General features: G+C 36.3%; 1 protein-coding gene across 11 annotated transcripts in view; it reads right to left on the bottom strand.

Moving 5' to 3' along the window:
- Positions 1–35: 35 nt before the first annotated feature.
- Positions 36–20,531, bottom strand: part of mbnl1 (muscleblind-like splicing regulator 1) — a 169,283-nt gene continuing 148,787 nt past the window's right edge. For 6 of the 11 annotated variants that reach the window (XM_056481092.1, XM_056481116.1, XM_056481085.1 and 3 more), the window contains 6 exons: positions 19,265–19,418; positions 14,832–14,867; positions 10,556–10,647; positions 9,150–9,194; positions 6,147–6,218; positions 36–5,542 (listed from right to left, as the gene is read on the bottom strand). In XM_056481092.1, coding sequence (XP_056337067.1) covers positions 6,162–6,218; positions 9,150–9,194; positions 10,556–10,647; positions 14,832–14,867; positions 19,265–19,418 — 384 coding nt within the window. In that variant the 3' untranslated portion in view covers positions 36–5,542; positions 6,147–6,161. The remainder of the gene's footprint in view (positions 5,543–6,146; positions 6,219–9,149; positions 9,195–10,555; positions 10,648–14,831; positions 14,868–19,264; positions 19,419–20,531) is intronic. The other 5 variants (XM_056481132.1, XM_056481147.1, XM_056481124.1 and 2 more) reach the window with 4 other exon arrangements.

Genomic DNA, 20,531 nt, shown 5'->3' with positions numbered 1-20,531 from the left:
ATGAAGCTAGTTGAAAAACAGCACACAGACACGTCTTGAGCAAATCCATTTTGTTTTATTAAGTTTTTTTTAAACTCATAACAGTAAGAGTCAATTCTAACAATAATAAATGTGCATAAAACAAGTCTTTTAGAATGCAGCACAATATCTTACAGCAACTATAAGCAAAGGGCAGGTGTAAGATTCCATGGAGGGCGTTAAGCATCCAAGCAAGTGCTTTCAGCAGGCAGGACCACCTATGGTTTTTTGGGCGTCCGGGAGAGGACGGCCCACCAGCTTTTTAGGCATTGAGTTAAGTGAAGGAAAAGTGATGCTTTGGTTTAATAGCTCTTGTGCAGCAACCTCAAATGAGTAAAACGCTGACCTCAGCAGAGGATTTGACAGTTACATTCATTTCATTTGTTGTTGTTTTTATGTGTGTGTGTGTATTGTCGGTGTCCTTTCCCTGCTGAAGGCACATTACCATATAAGAAAGCAACTCTTCTGTCGTGTGTTAAGTGGACATCTTTTAGCATCTAGAGTCGGTCTGAAGGCCTTTTGTAATAACTGTACTGTACGGTTATACTCTGATGGGTTATCTGTGAACGGTGCCTCGGATATATCGATCGAGATACTTGATTTACACTATGCTGTGGTGATGATAGTTACTGTGAGAAATTAACTTATCTACGTACTTAATTATCTATTATGAGAGTTAATTATTACTCATCATGCAGTTATTTAAGTCCATCATAATATAACAAACACGCTGTTTTGTTGAAAGGTCTATTGGTAGGCTAAAGAAATCCCAATTTCCCACAGTGGAAATCATGACGAGGCGGAGTGTAATGCCAAATTCTCTCGGTACGTGTCGGTGTACTGTATATGCAGGCAACGCGGAGCTTTGTTTTTTTGTTTTTGTTTTTTTTTGATGAACGTGATGGTCGGAAATGATAATAAAAGAGCTGTGCCGTATTTCTGCAAGCATCATCTGTTAGCTGGACTATTACTCTAATTCTTAAATTATCCTAAGAAAAATTTCTCATAGTTATAGAATCTTTTATTATTCAAAATAAGATCTCAATATTATACATGTTCCTTTTCTTTTCTTTATATTGACTATGTACAGAAGTGCAAAAAGTCAACCTTCGTCCCTTAAGTTATGGCTCTCTCTCTCTCTTTCTCTCTCTCTCTCTCGTATGCAGCTCGACCCTGTGACCTCCCTCTCCTTTGTTTTTAACATCTTTAAATATTCAGAAATCGCTAGAGACAAGTTGCTGCTCGTTTTGGCCTCGAGGGATGTTTTTTTTTTTCCTTTTTCTTTTTTGAAATATTACAAGACGATTTTTATTTGAATTCTGAAATGCATACAGTAGAAAATAACTTCTTTCGCATGTACAATTGATACTTTAACCAGCTAATTGCACCCACTTCGAATGTAAGCACTCGATTCAATGGGCGTTATCAGTGGTTATCAGCTGATACATATGGGCCAGTAGGGGCCTTCTGCGCCTACTTGTAGGCCCAGAAGGCTGGTAGCATCCATGCGCATGGTTAATCAGCTACACTAATAGAGAAGATTCCAGATGTGTTTTTAAATTACTGTGACGGTTGGTTTTAGCCAGCAGCTAGCTCTATGCAACTCTCAAATGGTCGCCCACTGAAGCTAAGCAGGGCTGCATCCGGTCAGTACCTAGATGGGAGACCACATAGGAAAGCTAGGTTGCTGCCAGAAGTGGTGTTTGTGAAGTCAGTAGGGGGATGCTCAACCTGTGATCTGAGTGGGTCCTAATGCCCCTATATAGTGAAGGGGACTCTATACTGCTCAGTAATGTCTTTCGGATGAGACATTAAACCAAGGTCCTGACTCACTGTGATCGTTAAAAATCCCAGGATGTCCATCCAAAAAGAGTAGGGGTTTAACCCCGGCATCCTACTCAAATTTGCACACTGGCCTTTGTCAACCATAGCCTTCGTCCTAGTCATCCCCATATCATAATTGGCTTCATCTGGTGTGCGATATGGTGCAATATGGCTGCTGTCAAGTCATCCAGGTAGATGCTGTACACTGGTGGTGGAGGAGGAGATTCCCTCCAAAAATGTATGTAAAGCACTTTGAGAAAAGCGCTGCTAATTATTAGGGTGGGGGTAGATGTTAATAAAATACAATTAATGGTAAATTTAACAAATAATATAAATAATTCTCGTTAACTTCCGCCTACTTGTAGGCCCAGAAAGCTGGTAGCATCCATACGCATGGTTAATCAGCTACACTGATAGAACAGATTCCAGATGTGTTTTTACATTACTGTGACGGTTGGTTTTAGCCAGCAGCTAGCTCTATGCAACTCTCAAATGGTCGCCCACTGAAGCTAAGCAGGGCTGTGTCCGGTCAGTACCAAGATGGGAGACCACATAGGAAAGTGGTGTTAGTGAAGTCAGCGGGGGATGCTCACCCTGCGATCTGAGTGGGTCCTAATGCCCCTATATAGTCAAGGGGACTCTATACTACTCAGTAATGTCTTTCGGATGAGACATTAAACCAAGGTCCTGACTCTCTGTGATCGTTAAAAATCCCAAGATGTCCATCCAAAAAGAGTAGGGGTTTAACCTCGGCATCCTACTTAAATTTGCCCACTGCCCTTTGTCAATCACGACCTTCGTCCTAGTCATCCCCATATCATAATTAATTGGCTTCATCTGGTGTGCGATATGGTGCAATATGGCTGCTGTCAAGTCATCCAGGTAGATGGTGCACACTGGTGGTGGAAGAGGAGATTCCCTCCAAAAATGTATGTAAAGCACTTTGAGAAAAGCGCTGCTAATTATTAGGGTGGGGGTAGATGTTAATAAAATACAATTAATGGTAAATTTAATAAATAATATAAATAATTCTCGTTAACTTCCGCCTACTTGTAGGCCCAGAAAGCTGGTAGCATCCATACGCATGGTTAATCAGCTACACTGATAGAACAGATTCCAGATGTGTTTTTACATTACTGTGACAGTTGGTTTTAGCCAGCAGCTAGCTCTATGCAACTCTCAAATGGTCGCCCACTGAAGCTAAGCAGGGCTGTGTCTGGTCAGTACCTAGATGGGAGACCACATAGGAAAGTGGTGTTAGTGAAGTCAGCGGGGGATGCTCAACCTGCGATCTCAGTGGGTCCTAATGCCCCTATATAGTGAAGGGGACTCTATACTGCTCAGTAATGTCTTTCGGATGAGACATTAAACCAAGGTCCTGACTCTCTGTGGTCGTTAAAAATCCCAAGATGTCCATCCAAAAAGAGTAGGGGTTTAACCCCGGCATCCTACTCAAATTTGCACACTGGCCTTTGTCAACCATAGCCTTCGTCCTAGTCATCCCCATATCATAATTGGCTTCATCTGCTGTCAAGTCATCCAGGTAGATGCTACACACTGGTGGTGGAAGAGGAGATTCCCCCCAAAAAATGTATGTAAAGCACTTTGAGTGTCCAGAAAAGTGCTACTAATTATTAGGGTGGGGGTAGACGTTAATAAAATACAATTAATGGGAAATTTAATAAATAATATAAATAATTCTCGTTAACTTCTGGCCACAGCCGTATCTGATCTATAGCCGATTAGCTATGTGGATGGATAATAACAGCCTTCTGAGTCTACCAGTATGCACAGAAGGCCCCTACTGGCCCATATCTATCAGCTGATAATCACTGAAAGCGCCCATTCAATCGAGTGATAACATTGGAATTGGCTGCTAATTGTAGATGTGGACACAAAATAAAGGGTTAAAATATCAACCTTACTATAGCTACAAATAAACTCTCTTTCTGTCGTTGTCACTCACTCACTCTTTTTTTTAAGACAAGATAAAACATTTTGTTCAACGAAAATCAAAATCCTTTGAAATCTCAAACATTCTACGCTGAAAAAACTAACATGAAGAATTAAGAATACACTACTCGCTAGACATGATGAACTTAAACATGATGTGAAAGTAAAAGTGACAGTAAGAAAAACAATATTTCATTTCCTACATTCTAAAACAGTTCAAATACAAAAGAAAAACTAAATCTTTATATGCAAACAACACAATATATTTTCTAAACAAAGGCTTCGAAACATTAAGTGTAACATGATTAATTAATATATGCGTAAAATAAGTGTGAAGAGTAAAATCTCATCTGCTGTCATTGTTTTTTTTGTGATTGAGAGAATGTTTGTGTGGGTTCAAACACTGAAATATAAGGCTTTTAGTGAGGAAACGGCAATGGTGTGCATCCTTTCAAGTCTGTGCACCAAAACCAGGCTGAAATCCAGACTCAAGACCACCTGAATTTCTTGACAATCGGGTTTTATCCATTTCATCTTGAGTCTGGTTGTGGCGCTAAAAAAACCTTCACCGTAAAGACGTGAACGTTCCTGGTTTGTACGTAAAATTAAACTAGCCTACACAAATGATTCGTCTTTTGTGATCAGTATATCCAGTCAAAACATATTTAAATAAAAAATAATAATAATAATAAAAGAGGAAAGAAAGACTTTGGCACAAAGTAATGGTTAAAACATCTCCGTTATACAGCGGCCAAATAAATCCGTTAAAAAAAATTCGAAATCGAGATCAACACAAATGAGAACTGAAGACGAACCCTGACCCAACACTAACCTTGTCTTTCCATGTACCAATTCTCACAATCTGTAACCAAATACTCAAGCAGTGCTTTAAATTTTAGAGTCTTCATACGGCGAAGACTGGAACGCTAAAATACGCTCTAAAAGACAACCTCCTCGGTGACATTCTCTCGATCAAGGCAATAGAAAGAAACAGGGCATCAGGAACAAGGCAACCCTGTTCTCAAAGGAGTCAAAAAGGCTTTATCGTTCTACAAGGCCTAATGGATGATCAAATAAAAATGGCACGTTTCATAAAAAACCCACACACTTGTGAAATTATGTATAAAAACAAGCGCTGTAAAAAACATTAATCTCTGGTAAACATAATAACACTGTTGATATAACACTCTAGATCGGTGTCTGGTATTCAGCCGGTGGTTACGGTACATAAAGCTTGCAAGAATGTGCTTTTTTGAAAGGTCTCAGGTGATCGACCCAAAACATTCATCCGTCAATCTCCACTTCTTTTTTTTTTTACAATCTAGTTTGACTAGAAGCCAGAAAACGTGATTTAATTATTTCCGCTGGATGTTTTGTGCCATGTCGACTTTTTCGATTCACCTTTGTAAACCATCGGACAAATTTCGAGGACAGAAAAATCAAAGTGTGAATCACAAATAAAAAAATAGCTCTTGGTCTACTAACATGCCAAAACGGTGTTCGGTCAGACATGAAAACAACTTTTTTTTCCTACTGGCTTGGGAGTTAAAAGATCAGTCCTGTCTGACATGATAGTGTAGTTCAATCGAATTCTACACATCATGCAAAAGGACGCTCAGATTCACCTCGGTTAAAGCCTACTATCGTCAAATTCATTGTGTGTTCTAGCCAGCGCAGGTCTTGACGTTGAAATTTTGAATTTTTGTTGGTTCGCCTTTTGTCCTGGACAACAGCACATTCTTTTGATCTGAGGGAGGAAAAGCACAGAAAAAGAATAGATCACTAATGTAAATGTGCAGTGATAAGTGTAATGGAAAATTTTATCCTGCATTGGATCTTTAAGCAGAATTGTAAACAGGCACAGAGCAGCCCTTAAATATATTACAAACATGGTCACTACATCTGTTTAAAAAAGAACTTCATCAGAACAACTCAAATGGGTCATTTAAATTCCTTAAAATGTTGGAAAGTTTGCATTTCAGAAAGTTCTTTTCAAAATATTTTTTAAACAAAGAATCCCCACAAAAAAGCCTAATAAAAGGGGTCTATATGGGATAATCAGATTGAACTTAAACTGCGTCATAGTCCTTTTTTATTATTTTTTGTGGTATTTCATTTTTTAAAGCTTAACATGTCATTAGGAACTTCAGCTGTATGGAAAATAACTTCATCTGAAATGTCATTTTATGTAAAAAAATAACCACATATGGGTTTGGAATGACATTAGAATCACTGAGAGTGAATCATGAGCCAAATTGTGTGCGCTTTTGCTTTAAATCAAACATTAAACTTTGAATTTCTCTGGCAGGCAGAGGACAAATCTAGGAAAATCTCACTGAAATATCACTCACTGTTGCGGGCTGGAACTACATCTGCGTCAAGTACTTGTGACTAGTCAGATGCTCCGCAGATATTATTGGAATCTGGAGATGAAAAGAAAGAAATGCATGAAACAAGATTTTCATCGGTACCTTTATTTTAGCCAATATCAGATCGAAGACTAAAATATTCTCCCTCACCCTCAATCCCTCCCCATGACAGTTAAGAAGAGAATAAGCCAAACAACACACAATTAAGAAATGCCATTCAGGAAAACCATTGCTTATTAGTAAAACTCCTTCTCGAGTGCCGCAGGGAGATGTCAGTGTATCCTCATGCACATTCCATTTGTTTCCAACTTGTTGACCTCCACTTTTAATTTCAGAAACTGAAGGTATTTGTAAAGTCTCTGCTAATGTTTTGATCCATGAAGAACTTGGAAATAATTGTATCTTTTAGATCAGACTAGTGTTTTCCAACCCTGTTCCTAAAGGCATATCAACAGTGCACATTTTCAACCTCTTCCTAATCCAACACTCCTGAATCAACTCTTCGAAACATTAGAAGAGACTCTAAAACCTGGGCTGTTTCTCAATTCTAGGAAAGCTGAAAATGGGCTTGTGTTCTTGTGGAGACCGTTCTTGCCAGGTCACCTCGAAGAACGAACTCGGGAGACAGCGAGAACAGAAAACACGTCCTGTGAGAAATGAGATGCTGCGTTCTACCTGATGGTCACATGACCTTATTGTTTTTCCCCCATTTCACAATATATGCTATGCATAAAGACCTTACAAATATATTTTGTGCAATAAAAATAAAACTTATTTTTAATACAAATTTCAGCAAATAAACACCTTTAATGTGTTTATGCCTCTATTAAGATTTTCATGATAATGTTTACTTTCACTTCTCATTTAGGGGAAACTCCTGAGACAAATAAGGGATAACTTTAATAATAAATCTAAATAAAATGCTGCGCTTCCCACCTCCAGTCGCAATGACTTCTAGGACTTCTCAAGCAAGTTTTGCGCTCAAGTCTGCATCCACGCATCCTCAAAATCAAGAACACATCTGGGAACTTTCACACGTCCTCCATTCTTGAGTTTTGGAACTGAACTTTGGTGGTTAATGATGACGTTACACAAGAACACGAGGACGCAAGAACGCTGAAGAATGCATAGTGAGAAACAACCCTAAAGTTAATGGGTCAGATAAGGGAGACATCCAAAATGTGTACTGTTGGTGTGCCTCCAGGAACAGGGTTGGGATACACTGGATCAGACTAATCTATAATGACGACCTGCTACATTGGTTTTTATTGATCATACACTGTAAAAATTGATTAGTTACTTTTCTTAAAGTGAGAAAACCCATTGAACAACCTAATTTGTATAATTATGCACTTAGTTCAGTTACTTAATAATTTCAAGGCAAAGGTTTACTCACTTTTTAAGTATAGTCTACTAATCGTTTTTATAGTGTATGAGCAGAATTAGAGAATACAGCTATGAAAAAAAGATCATGAGACCACTTGAAAATTCTCAGTTTCTCTGGATTTAAAATGTATAGTTATAGTGTCTGAGTAAAACGCAATATTTGCTTTATTTTGCAAACTTGAAAACATTGAATACAAATGTCATTTTGAGCATTAAATGACAATTGATAAAAACAAAATAAGGTGCCATGTTTTCATATTTTCAGACAGACAAAACAATACAAATGTTTATCATCAAAAGAGTTAAGAAAAGTCATATTTGTTGGAATAACAACACTGATTTGCAAGCAAAACTAAAATATTTATATAGATATTTAACTCTATATATAATCTGTATCATATACATATATATTTGAAATATAAATAACATTTTCTCAAATATATGCAAACGTGTATTTTTATTTACATAATAAATATAACATGCAATTAACCTTTGGCCAGCACTAGCAAATTTTTCATCATACCCACAGTAGGAAAAAATAAGTATTGAACGCGTTATGTTTTTTCCTGGGAATGATATTTCTAAAGGAGCTGTTGATATGGAATTGAACCAAATTTTGTTAAAAACCCAAATGATACAAACATGGAAATAAAACAAAACAAACGACCTGAAAAAATTGTTATGTGTAACAACAATGAAATGACACAAGGAAAATGTACTGAACTAGTGAAACGTATTTAATACTTTGTATAAAAGGCTTTTTTGCTCATGGCAGCTTAAAGACGCCTCTCATATGGAGAATGAAGTCACATGCATTGCTCACATGTGAGTTTATCACAGACTTGTGTCACAGACTTGATGGTTCTGTAGGTCTCGTCTATCAAATCTGATCTTTCACTTGTATTTTCTGTTGGATTCAAGTCAGGTGATTGGCTGGGCCATTCTACAGCTTGATTTTCTTTCTCTGAAGGCATTTGAGAGTTTCCTTGGCTGTGTTTTGGATCATTGTCTTGTTGAAATGCCCACCCTGGTTTCATCTTCATCATCCTTATAATGTAGATGTTGGACTGAAGCAGCTAATATTCATTTACAATAAGGAAGGACAGAGGGTTGCTTAAGAACTACTGAGAGATTTCAGCTGCTGTCTGGGCTTTCACTGCCTTTCTTCTACACCTCCCTTTCTTCATGTGTTCAATACTTTTTCCCTGCGTCATTTCACTTTATTATGCATAACTTAATTTGTAAACTAGTTAGATATGTTGTATTTGCAAATATGGATTTCTTTGGTTGTTACCAACATCCGGGAAAAATTTCAAGTCAACGACACCTTTAGAAATATGTTTTCTGAGAAAAATGGTGACATGTTCAATTCTCATTTTACAGCTGTATATAGAATAAAACAAATATTATCATTTTACTCAAACACATCCCTAATAAGAATTCTGAAGTGATCTTTTTTCTAATGCAATATAAGCAGAAATTATGCCAGTAGAAAAAAAAATCAAGCAAAGAAAAAAATTATATATAATATAAAGAGCTGGAAAAGATACTGAAAAGGCCTACAGCAAAAGACTAATGGAAAAACTACCTCATACATACCAATTGCATGTATTCGTTGGTAGTCAGCTTTGATAGAGAAGAGTCCTCAAAATAAAAAAGGACAAAAAAAACAATATTAAAATTCGATGTTTATCATCAATACAACAAGAAATACGGTGAGTTTTCTTAAGCTTAAAATTTGACACAATTTTTACCCATTGTTTTATGTTCTGCATAAAACTTATACAAAATGATACTTCAAACAACCCTGTTTACTTAAAACACACACACACACACACACACACACACACACACACACACACACACACACACACACACACATATATATATATATATATATATACACACACTAGTCCTGATCAAAGATTAATCATGATTAATCACACCCAAAATATGTGTATTATATATATTTCCCATTTATATGTAATACACACACATACATAGAAACAAAACTATTTTATTACATAGATATTTAATTTATGTATAATTTGTCATATATAATCATATAAAATATATGTGTATATCAGGGATTCTCAAACTCCGTCCTGGAGGTCCGGTGTCCTGCAGACTTTAGCTCAAATCCAAATCAGACACACCTGGGTTAACTAATCAAGCTCTTATTAGAAACATTCTTTAGCTGCACTCACACTAGAGTTAGAGCATGCGAAATTCTGTAGTATGGCGCTGCGAAAAGGGGCGGGATTAAACAAGATTATTAGACATTTAAAAAAGCGAGCGATGCCTCCATAATTAAAATTTCTGTCCAGAAAGGTCATGTTTGGTTTTTTGGTCTTACGCAGTCACGTGATGCAATTTCGCAGGTCAGAGTTCACCAAGCTTGAACTTTGCACCACAGAAAACTGCGAAACTTGACACAAGACCTTGTGTTTCCAGTCTGATGCATTCGCATGCATATGAATGGAAGTCTATGGGGAGAAAAGTCCAGTGTGACCGCAGCTTTTCAGTGTGTTGAGGCAAGTTGGAGCTAAAATCTGCAGGACAGCGGACCTCCAGGACCGAGTTTGAGAACCCATGATATACACATATATTTTCTATCTAAATATAAATAAATATTTTCTCAAATATATGCACGTATTTATATACACATAATAAATATACACAGTACACACACTTAAATTATGCCAAAACCTACTTTTATTTAGGATGCGATTATTCATGATTAATTTTTGGCCAGAACTAAGATTTACATTTACTTACTATAAACTAGAATTTGACACATTGCTTGAAATATCATAAAATAAATGATTCAAAAACCTGTGTAGGCCAACAAGGGGGAGAGAGATCACTTTAAAAACAACAAAAAAGACCCCCAGCACTCAGAAACATCCCTCAGATAGAAAGATAGAGAGAGAGAGTGAGTGTGTGTGCAGTATGTGTGTGTGAGATAGAGAGAGATAGAGAGAAAAAGCCATAAAAGAGCAAACCTGATTGGCTGATGCAGATGCGAAGGGAACACTTGTGGCAGATGTGGTTGCTGCAGACACAGCGGCCGGGGAAGCGCCGTGCATCATGGGAACTTTTTCAAAGGGAAAATGGTATAAGCACACGTACAGGGAGTGTGGCCAACAGACGCACAAACATGATGAGTGAGGGACACAGAGGGGCATGGAAAGAAAAAGTGAGCATCGAAAAGGTGACACCAGCAAAACGGCCAACCAAAAAAAACAAAGTGAGAGATCGCTCTAAAGAAGACACAAGGGCAGGTAAAGTGTCATATGAGGCAACACATCAAGAGCTACAAGGAGAGGGAAACAAAGGCATGGCATCTCATCAACTTGTTGGCATTTCGGTTTCAGCTTCCATATACTGCATTATATTTAACCCTGGTCATACGGTGGCTTTTGTTACAGTATCTGAGCCACAAACAACTGCAGTGAGGATAAGTGTGAGGAATTAAAGGGACAGTTCACCCAGTAAAATGACAATTCTGCCATTGTTTATTCAGTCGCATGCTGAATTATTAGCCCTCCTGAATTATTAGTCCTCCTGAATTATTAGCCCCCTGTATATTTTTTGTCCCAATTTCTATTTAACAGAGAGATTTTTTTCAACACATTTCTAAACATAATAGTTTTAATAACTCATTTCTAATAACTAATTTATTTTATCTTTGCCATAATGACAGTAGATAATATTTTAATAGATATCTTTTTTAAAATACTAGTGTTCAGCTTAAAGTGACATTTAAAGGCTTATAATATTGACCAACAAAATGGTTTTAAAATGGGTTTAAATGCTTTTATTCTAGCCAAAATAAATCGAAAAACCCAGCGTTTTCTTAACACAAGTTTCAAACTACAGATGAACAAACCATTATAAATCAGATAAGTGACATCAAGTCGATCTCTCTCTTTTGTATGTTGTAGTGCTGTATTTAAACCACAGAAACTGGTAGTGTTTGCTTTGCTTTGGCTTTTTTGGGGTCAATTATTGTGACATCCTGATTGCAACAGAGAAATACTGGGAAATCTCTGTAGACTGATGGCATTTCATCTTAAAATGTCTGCAAAAATTACCTGTTTTGTCATCACTTTAGACATTACGCTAGAAAATCATTCAAACACTAGCTCTAAAGTGACTTTGGTGAATGAGCAACGGTTTCTGCTGTTCTGACGTCAGCTGCAGATGTGAATAAATGGTCGAAGAAAGTAGTTCCTCATACAAAATAATTTTTTAGACTCTCCGTGTTTGATTTCTTTTTGTGTACACGATTATGCCATCAAACTGTAGTAATAATGCAATATCACACTCGTAGCAGTGCGATATGGCTGTATATCATCACTGGTGGGACACTAATGCACTCAAGCCTCAAGCCAACGCACGTCTCCCACCAGCCAATATACAGCCACATCGCACTGCTACTTGTGTGATATTGCTCAAATATATATATATATATATATATATATATATATATATATATATATATATATATATATAGTTGAAGTCAGAATTATTAGTCCCCTGTTTATTTTTTTCCCCAATTTCTGTTTAACGAAGGATTTATTCAACACATTTCTAATCATATTAATTTTAATAACTCATCTCTAATAACTGATTTATTTTATCTTTCCCATGATGACAGTAAATAATATTTGACTAGATTTTTTTCAAGACACTTCTGTACAGCTGTGTGACATTTAAAGGCTTAACTTGGTTAATTAGGTTAACTAGGCAGGTTAGGGTAATTAGGCAAGTTATTGTATAATGATGGTTTGTTCTGTAGATAATGGGAAAAAATATACCTTAAAAGGGGTTAATAATTTTGTCTCTAAAATGGTGTTTAAAAAATTTAAAACTGCTTTTATTCTAGCCGAAATAAAACAAATAAGACTTTCTGCAGAAGAAAAAATATTATCAGACATACTGTGAAAATTTTGGAAATATTAAAAAAATATATATATATAATAATTAATATTATTATAATAATAATTATGACTTCAACTTTATATACATATATATATATATATAAAATCATATATTTATTTTATTTAAAGTTGCTATTCTTTTAAATTGTATAAAATGTACTTTTCTCCTCTCTTACTAATTTCTCCTTTTGTCTTCCACAAGGTTGAGTAAATGACAGAAATGTCATTTTCAGGTGAACATTCTCCTTTATAAAGCCACCAAAACCCACAACACAGTACACAAAATGCTAGAGCTAACAGTAACAAAGAAATCCAATTTACATTTGAAGTCAACATGAAATCAAAACGCTTCTTTCTTAATATACCTACCTGATATAATCTTACATAATAGCTACATTGATGCACATGAATGTACCGATGATTTTTCAGCTTCCAACTCCATTCGTGTGTCTAAAAGCCACTTTTAACAATCCCCTGCAAAACCAAGTTCTGCTCCAGTATATATATTTGACTTGGATAAACAGCGACTTCCACCAATATTGACACCCTTGGTAAATATGAGCAAAGAAGGCTGTGAAAAATGTCTTTATTGTTCAACACATTGATCTTTTGCTCAGAATTTTAACAAAAAAACAAACAAATGCAAACACAGCAGTTTTGATCAAAAAGCAAATATCTTTAAAAGGGATGATTCATCCGAAGACAAAAATTCTGTCATCATTTACTCATCGTTTACTTATTTCAAACATTTATGAGTTTCTTTCTTCATCATTTCTCCTATAGGCAACTGAATCGAAAGTTCTAAGACCATCGCAAAAACGAGCACACTTCCGCATTGCAGAATAAGGTCAATATCAGGGCCTTAATATCGCAGATATGATTACAAAGTGTCCAAAGTGTCCTTTAGAGGGTGATTGTTCTGTCTGGAATGCACCGCCTGTCATCGATCACAATGGGTAAGACTGAAAACAGAGATTTGATTTGAAGTAGCTTTATGAAAGAAGCAAAGACACTAACTTTGCTTGTATCCACCAACAGGGCAATAATTAAGAAAGTCCAATCAACTGTAAGTATTATGAAGATGTGTGTTGGTCTGTCTGTCTGTCTGTCTGTCTGTCTGTCTGTCTGTCTGTCTGGAGGAAGTTTCAAGTGGCTTAAACAATCTCCAAGAATCACAGCAGAAGTATTGCAGTTGTTTGTTGGTTTAGAAAGTCTCCAAAACTACAACAAACATCACCTTTAATTACCTCTAATAGCTTGAAAGGGTTTCAAAGAACAAAACCCAACACAGGCTCATTCTGAAAACCTAGCCCTCTATATATTTCTGGAGATCCTGTATTATGTAGCCTGAGCTATGTATGGCTGCATTTCGTCTTTAAAACAAATGCTACCGGGCGGTATGACGCCATTCCTTTTCGTGTTTACCAGCTGACTGATTACCTCCGTATGGACGGCTTTCCTGCTGTTACCAGTTAGTCCAGTAGCTCGCAATGTACGTCGGCGGACTTGAGATGAAGAGCGGAGTTAACCGCGACAACCGGGTTTGAGTCTGGCGAGGAACGGTTCCAGAAAGTGGGTAAGAAAAAAACAGAAGCCACAAAAATAATATAAACAAGTAAATAACAGGGTGAGAATGTGGTAAAATCTGAAAACGTGGTAAAAATCGGAATGTCTTCTTTTTTGGATTGCTTTTGAAAACTATCGGTTGGGTTTAGGGAAGAGGGTTGGTGGGTCAATTGGTGCTTTTAAAACACTATCGGTTAAGTTTAAGGAAGTAGGAGGGTGGGTCAGTTGATCGGTCAGTCATTCAGTCAGTCGACAGCGGCCTCTGGTGGATTTACGCGAGAACGGCAGGTGCGAATGGCACTCGCAAGAGAAATTTGAGATTTCAAAAAGCATACACAGTGACCTCTGGTGGATTTGCAAAAACAAAAACTGCAAAAAAAGTACCTGCTGGGACATATTTGGAGCTCTTCAGAAAGGTATATAGAGGTACGTAACAAAAATGAGCCTGGGTAGACAAATCCTTTACACTCATCCAGAAGTCAAGCTTGCTCAGTATTTTAGTGAATATTTTAAAAGATTTTTCATAGCATTTCTTTGCTCATTTTTTGCCAATATTGGTGTGTACGGTACTGAGTGTGTCCTTTTATGGGAGTAAATATGTTTCATGTACCATTTCATGTTGACTTTAAATGAAATCACACAAATGTAAATGCTTCATATGTGAAGCATTTGCAAAAAAAAAGAAAAGCCCACTTCATCAATGTCAGTTTGTCGGCCGTGTGGATTTTGCGGGTAAGAACAACTAAAAGGAGGAAGTCTAGAAACCTACCCACGCTCGCTGCAGGGGTCATGCACAATATTGAGCCTGCCCATCATGCATTGCAACAGGAAGTGGATTGGAAAGGGAGAAGAATCACAACAGCCCATCACAAGGTTGGTTAGAGTGAAGAAATCATAATTAAAGGAAGACAATAATCATTACAGTGATACAGCATGACTGTGTCTCTAAGAGACCGATTAGTTGAACTCAGGAAGGGAGCACTTGTGTGTGTGTGTGGTGTGATGTGTTTGTGAGTGTGTGTGTGTGTGTGACAGATGTTAGTATGACTAAAGGGCATCTCAGGGTTATTGGCGACTGTGCTTTGCAGTGAAAGCCATGACTGCAGGAGTTGTAATGTGATACGATGATGAGGTGATACAGAGAAACTGACAAACAGCTCCAGTTTTTGTGCACATTCTGCCAAGGTTCCCACACCGAGTGATCAAATGGGTTGTGCAAAACTTTTCCAGAGTTAATTTAATGCTGTGATTACTTGTAATGGATGTAAACACCACTGCATTACAGAGAATAGATGGAGGGAGACTAAAAATTACAAACTTGAAACTGGAAAACTGGCTATTTAAACGTATTGGTTTTCTTTTTATGTTGTTTTATATATATATATATATACACACACTATAATATACTATAGAGTGCTATTTAGATATAACATTACCAGTTTAGTTTTTTATAAGTAGGAATGTATATATAAGAAATAGTTATTTTGGCAACATTTTAGGAATTAGGAACTATTAGGAAACATCAACTAAGATTATTAGCTCAATTAGCTACTAATTTGCTGCTTACTAAAAGGTAGTAAGATCATACTTTACAAGTACTAATGATCAGCTAATATATAATAGGTAGGTAATAAGACAGAATTAATAGTGTAAATTGTTACTTAACTAAAGTGTCAACTTTTTCTTATATTAATACAATTAGATATTAGTCTATATAGCAAATTTAAATAGAATCGTATATGTTGTATATATTACCATATACATGTTACAACATTTATTTATTTTGATATACAGTAGTACATTTAAAGGGGAAATTAAGCACTCAGTCAAGTTTACATTATTTTGTAAATTGATTTCCACTTTAATGGAAATATATGCAGTAGTATTATCCCCCCTTAATTATTAGCCCCCTATTTATTTTTTCCCTAATGTTCTGTTTAACAGAGAGATTTTTTCAACACATTTGTAAAAAATAATAGTTTTAATAACTAATTTCTATTAACTGATTAATTTATCTTTGCCATGATGACAGTAAACAATATTTGACTAGATATTTTTCAAGATACTTCTATACAGCTTAAAGTGACATTTAAAGGCTTAACTAGGTTATTTGGTTAACTAGGCAGGTTAGGGTAATTAGGCAAGTTATTGTATAATGATGGTTTGTTCTGTAGACTATCGAAAAAATATAGCTTAAAGGGGCTAATAATTTTGACCTTAAAAAATTAAAAACTACTTTTATTCTAGCCGAAATAAAACAAATAAGACTTTCTGCAGAAGAAAAAATATTATCAGACATACTTTGAAAATGTTCTTGCTCTGTTAAACATTGTTTGAAAAATATTTTAAAAAGAAAAAAAATTTAAAGGGGGGCTAGTAATTCTGACTTCAACTATGTAACAAACTCAATTAATATTTTACTATAGCTTTTAGACCTAGGGCGCAGCCCTCTTGGAATATCGCTGTGTCTGATGTCACGGGGTTGGTTCCGTTCCCTCGGCTGAACAGATACAAAGGAAGTAATGGACTGAACACGGTGACTGGAAAGCCTAATTTAATCCAATGCGTGAAGTTGTGGACGTGGAGCTGCTGCAAATATAAGCATCAGATGTTTGTCTAATATAAAAATATATATTTATTCTAGTTTTTCATTTTTTCCCTTTTTATTACCGATCATTTGATATGCTTTGATCCTCTCTCTGTATTACGCTGCCTTACTGCCTGTATGGGTTTCGACCATGGTTTCCACCAGGTCCAACTACAGCTGTTCACCTCTTTATATGTTCAAACTAAGATCAGCGCGGTTTTTCACATGGCAGGTTTTTACAGAGATCTGGTTGATCGACCTGATAAGGAAATATGTCTGGACTTAACCCACAAAGATGTGACTTAGTAAAAAGTGAAGTCATGTATCATTTTAACTGTTGCATTAGTCTGAATGTAAATCCCCTCATCAGGCAGCGCTGGAGCAGTGTGAGAGAGTGAACCAAAGCGCATCAAATGAAAGGTAGGAAAAAATAAAAATAAAACCTTTTTTTTTATAATAATAGAAAAAATACACAACTCAAGACACTTAAATGCTTGTATTTGTTGTATTTGCACCAGCTCTGTGATGCATGTCCACAACTTCATGCATTGGGTTAAATTAGGCTTTACAGTCTCCATGTTCAGTCCTTTACTTCCACTGTATCTGTTTAGCTGAGGGAACAGAACCAACCCTGTGACGTCAGACAAAACGACATTCCAAGATGGCGGTGCCCTAGGTCTAAAGCTATAGTAAAACATGCTATTTTCTTCTAAAAGGTTACATTTATCAAGTTTGTTTAATATATTTTCATTAAAGTGGAGTCCAATGTACAAAATAATGTAAACTTCACTGGGTGTTTCATTTCACCTTTAATCGTATTCAAGTGTAACATAATTATAACCAAATAATACGGCAACACTTTAGTTTAGGTCACAGTTTAAGGTATTAGCAAACTATTAAATAACACTACTAGATTATTAAACTACTAATTAGCTGTTTATTAATAGTTAGTAAGGTAGACGTTGGGTAAAAAATAAGATCATACTTTACAACTACTAATGAACAGTTAATATCTTAATAATAGGTATAGGCAGTTAATATGCCAGTAGTTAATTGCATGAATTGCGACCTAAACTAAAGTGGTACTAATCATAATTATTGGTCATTTTTTCACATACAAAATGTTATTATATTAAAATTATAATGTTAATTATTGTGATCATTTATACTATACTGTTTTACAATATGTTATGATGATAACACTTGACAAAAAAAATTGTATTAGTAAATGTCAGTTAATGCATTTACCAACATGAACAAACAACGAATAATAGATGTATTAGAGTATTTGTTCATGTTAGTAAACATTAGTTGATGAAAATAAAGTTGTTCATTGTTAGTTCATGTCAACTCACGTTAACAAGCATGAATTTGGATTTTAATAATGCATTAGTAAACGCTGACCTATGGTTAATTAATGAAGTACAAGTATGTATTGTTCACAGTTAATGTTAGTAAATACACTAACTGACAAAAGTCTTGTCGCCTATCCAAGTTTGAGGAACAATAAATAAAAACTTGACTTCTAGTTGATCATTTGGTATCAGAAGTGGCTTATATAAAAGGCAAAAGCCTCTAGATTGTGCTTGTTTTATCACAATAAAATATGATCATGCCTTGATTTTTAATTATTTAAGTAGGACACTAAGGTCTGACTTTGCTTAGACAAAAGTCTTGTCACTTAAAAGAAATAATGTACAGTTTAGAATATAAAGCCATGGCGCAGTTGAAAAAAAATTAATATTGTTTATGACTCCCATGAGCTTGGTGGACTGCATCCATACATCTCTGCAATGACTCAAATCACTTATTAATAAAGTCATCTGGAATGGCAAAGAAATTGTTATTGCAGGACTCTTCAATGCCTCCTCCTTCATCTTACCCCAGACATGTTCAATAATGTTCATGTTTGGTGACTAGGATGCCAATTCTTGACCTTCTTTGATTTCAGGAACTTTGATGTCGAGGCTGAAGTATGACAAGGAGCGCTATCCTACTGAAGAATTTGCCCTCTCATGTGCTTTGTAATGTAATGGGCAGCACAAATGTCTTGATACCTCAGGCTGTTGATGTTGTCATCCACTCTGCAGATCTCCCACACATCCCCATACTGAATGTAACCCCAAACCATGATTTTTCCATCACCATATTGACTGATTTCTATGAGAATCTTGGGTCCATGCAGGTTCCAATAGGTCTTCTGCAGTATTTGTGATGATTAGGATGCACATGATTCATCAGAAAAATCGACCTTCTGCCACTTTTCCAAACGGTCATCTAGAAGTCAAGTTGCTCTTACAACTGGGATCGATGACAGGACTTTTGTCAGGTAGTGTTCATTAACTAATAAAACCTTATTTTAAAGTGTGACCATTGTGATTATATAAATATTGCTCATTCTACACTTAAGTGAATAGTTAATAGAAATGCTGATATCATTTCACAATAGTATAATGCAACATAAAATACTTCCACAAATGTTCCAACATTTTGAGGGCCGTGGGAACCTTGACAGTGTAAAATGAGAAAGAAAATAAAAAGAGTGTCCCCGTGTGTTTGTGATTTGTCCCTCGTGGTTTGGTTTGGTGAGCTGAAGCGGTGTTCAGAAGCCCTACCTGAAGGAATAAAGGCTGCCTGCTGCTGAAACTGCATGTTGGCCAAAGCCTGCTGGTACTGGAGCATGCCAGTGCTGAACATGCTCGTGGCACCGTTGGCTTTCTCAAGCGCGGGTCGCTTTGGTAAAGGTGGCATGACACTGTGAGGAATTCCCTGCTCCCATAAGACCACAGGGAAGAGGAGAAAACAGGGAAACGGGTCGGCACGTGTGGAAGAGAGTAAAAAAACAACAGGACAGGAACAAGAAAAAGACAGAATTATCGTCAGAGGGCAAAACACATCACAGGGCTGGATTCTGACAAACAAGCAAGCAAGCGGCAGCTAAAACATGTCTACGGCACAAGCAAAAAGCCAAAGAGCCAAGTTCCTCTCGCTACGGCTACAAAATCAGCATCTGTGATTACGTCAAATCATTAGTTTTACATCAGTAGAGTATTAAAAAAAAGTCTTTAACATTACAACATCCATACTGCTAACTCAATGCAAATGAAGCAAGCGAAGCACTACTCAAATGTTTCTGGCAGACAAAACAAAGTGACCAAAAGTAACACATTAAAAAGAAAAAACCAAAAAAGAATAAAAGGAAAATAAACTGCACTGCTCACTCCATGATAAGTGTGAGAAAGAGACTAGAGCCCGTATTCACAAACACATCTCAAGTAGCTCCTACATTAGATCATCTCTTCGAAAAGATGACATCTAAGACCAAATCCCAAACTAGAGCTAGGCAATTAATCGAAAAGTAATTGAAGCCGACATTCCTAACTAATAATCAATCTAAACCCATTGATCTTTAATTTTTTACTTACTTTACCAGTGTGGAGTCACATTGACTCCAATCTAAGGTCCGCTTCCGAAAACCATCGTTAGCCAACTAAGGTCGCAAGTTGTGTCGTTACAAACATAGCTTGTTGATTTGCCATTTCCCAAATCCATCGTTCCAATGAACATTCGCAAACTGTGTCGCAAACTTGAACGCTTGCAACTACATCTCTGGAGCTGTAGTTACAAACATATTTCCTGGTTGTGTTCTATTCCCAGTTATCCCTCCATTTTATTTTCATTTAGAACATTCTAACATTAAAACTGAAGATTTTTTTTAAAAAAAGCATTAAAGTCATCTCTCTTAGGTGTAATTTGCTTTCAAAGTATTTTTACAGTTAAGTTTTAGTGATCTTCATGTTAACAATTGCGTTCCCTTCGTAGTGCACTTTGAAAACATTGATGTCATTTAGAACACAGCTGTGGTTCATGGTGAAAGTTATA

This window comes from Danio aesculapii, chromosome 2 (assembly GCF_903798145.1).
Source record: "Danio aesculapii chromosome 2, fDanAes4.1, whole genome shotgun sequence".
Classification (NCBI taxonomy): domain Eukaryota; kingdom Metazoa; phylum Chordata; class Actinopteri; order Cypriniformes; family Danionidae; genus Danio; species Danio aesculapii.
Note: the sequence above shows the minus strand (reverse complement) of the source record. Positions and strands in the feature narration are given on the sequence as shown.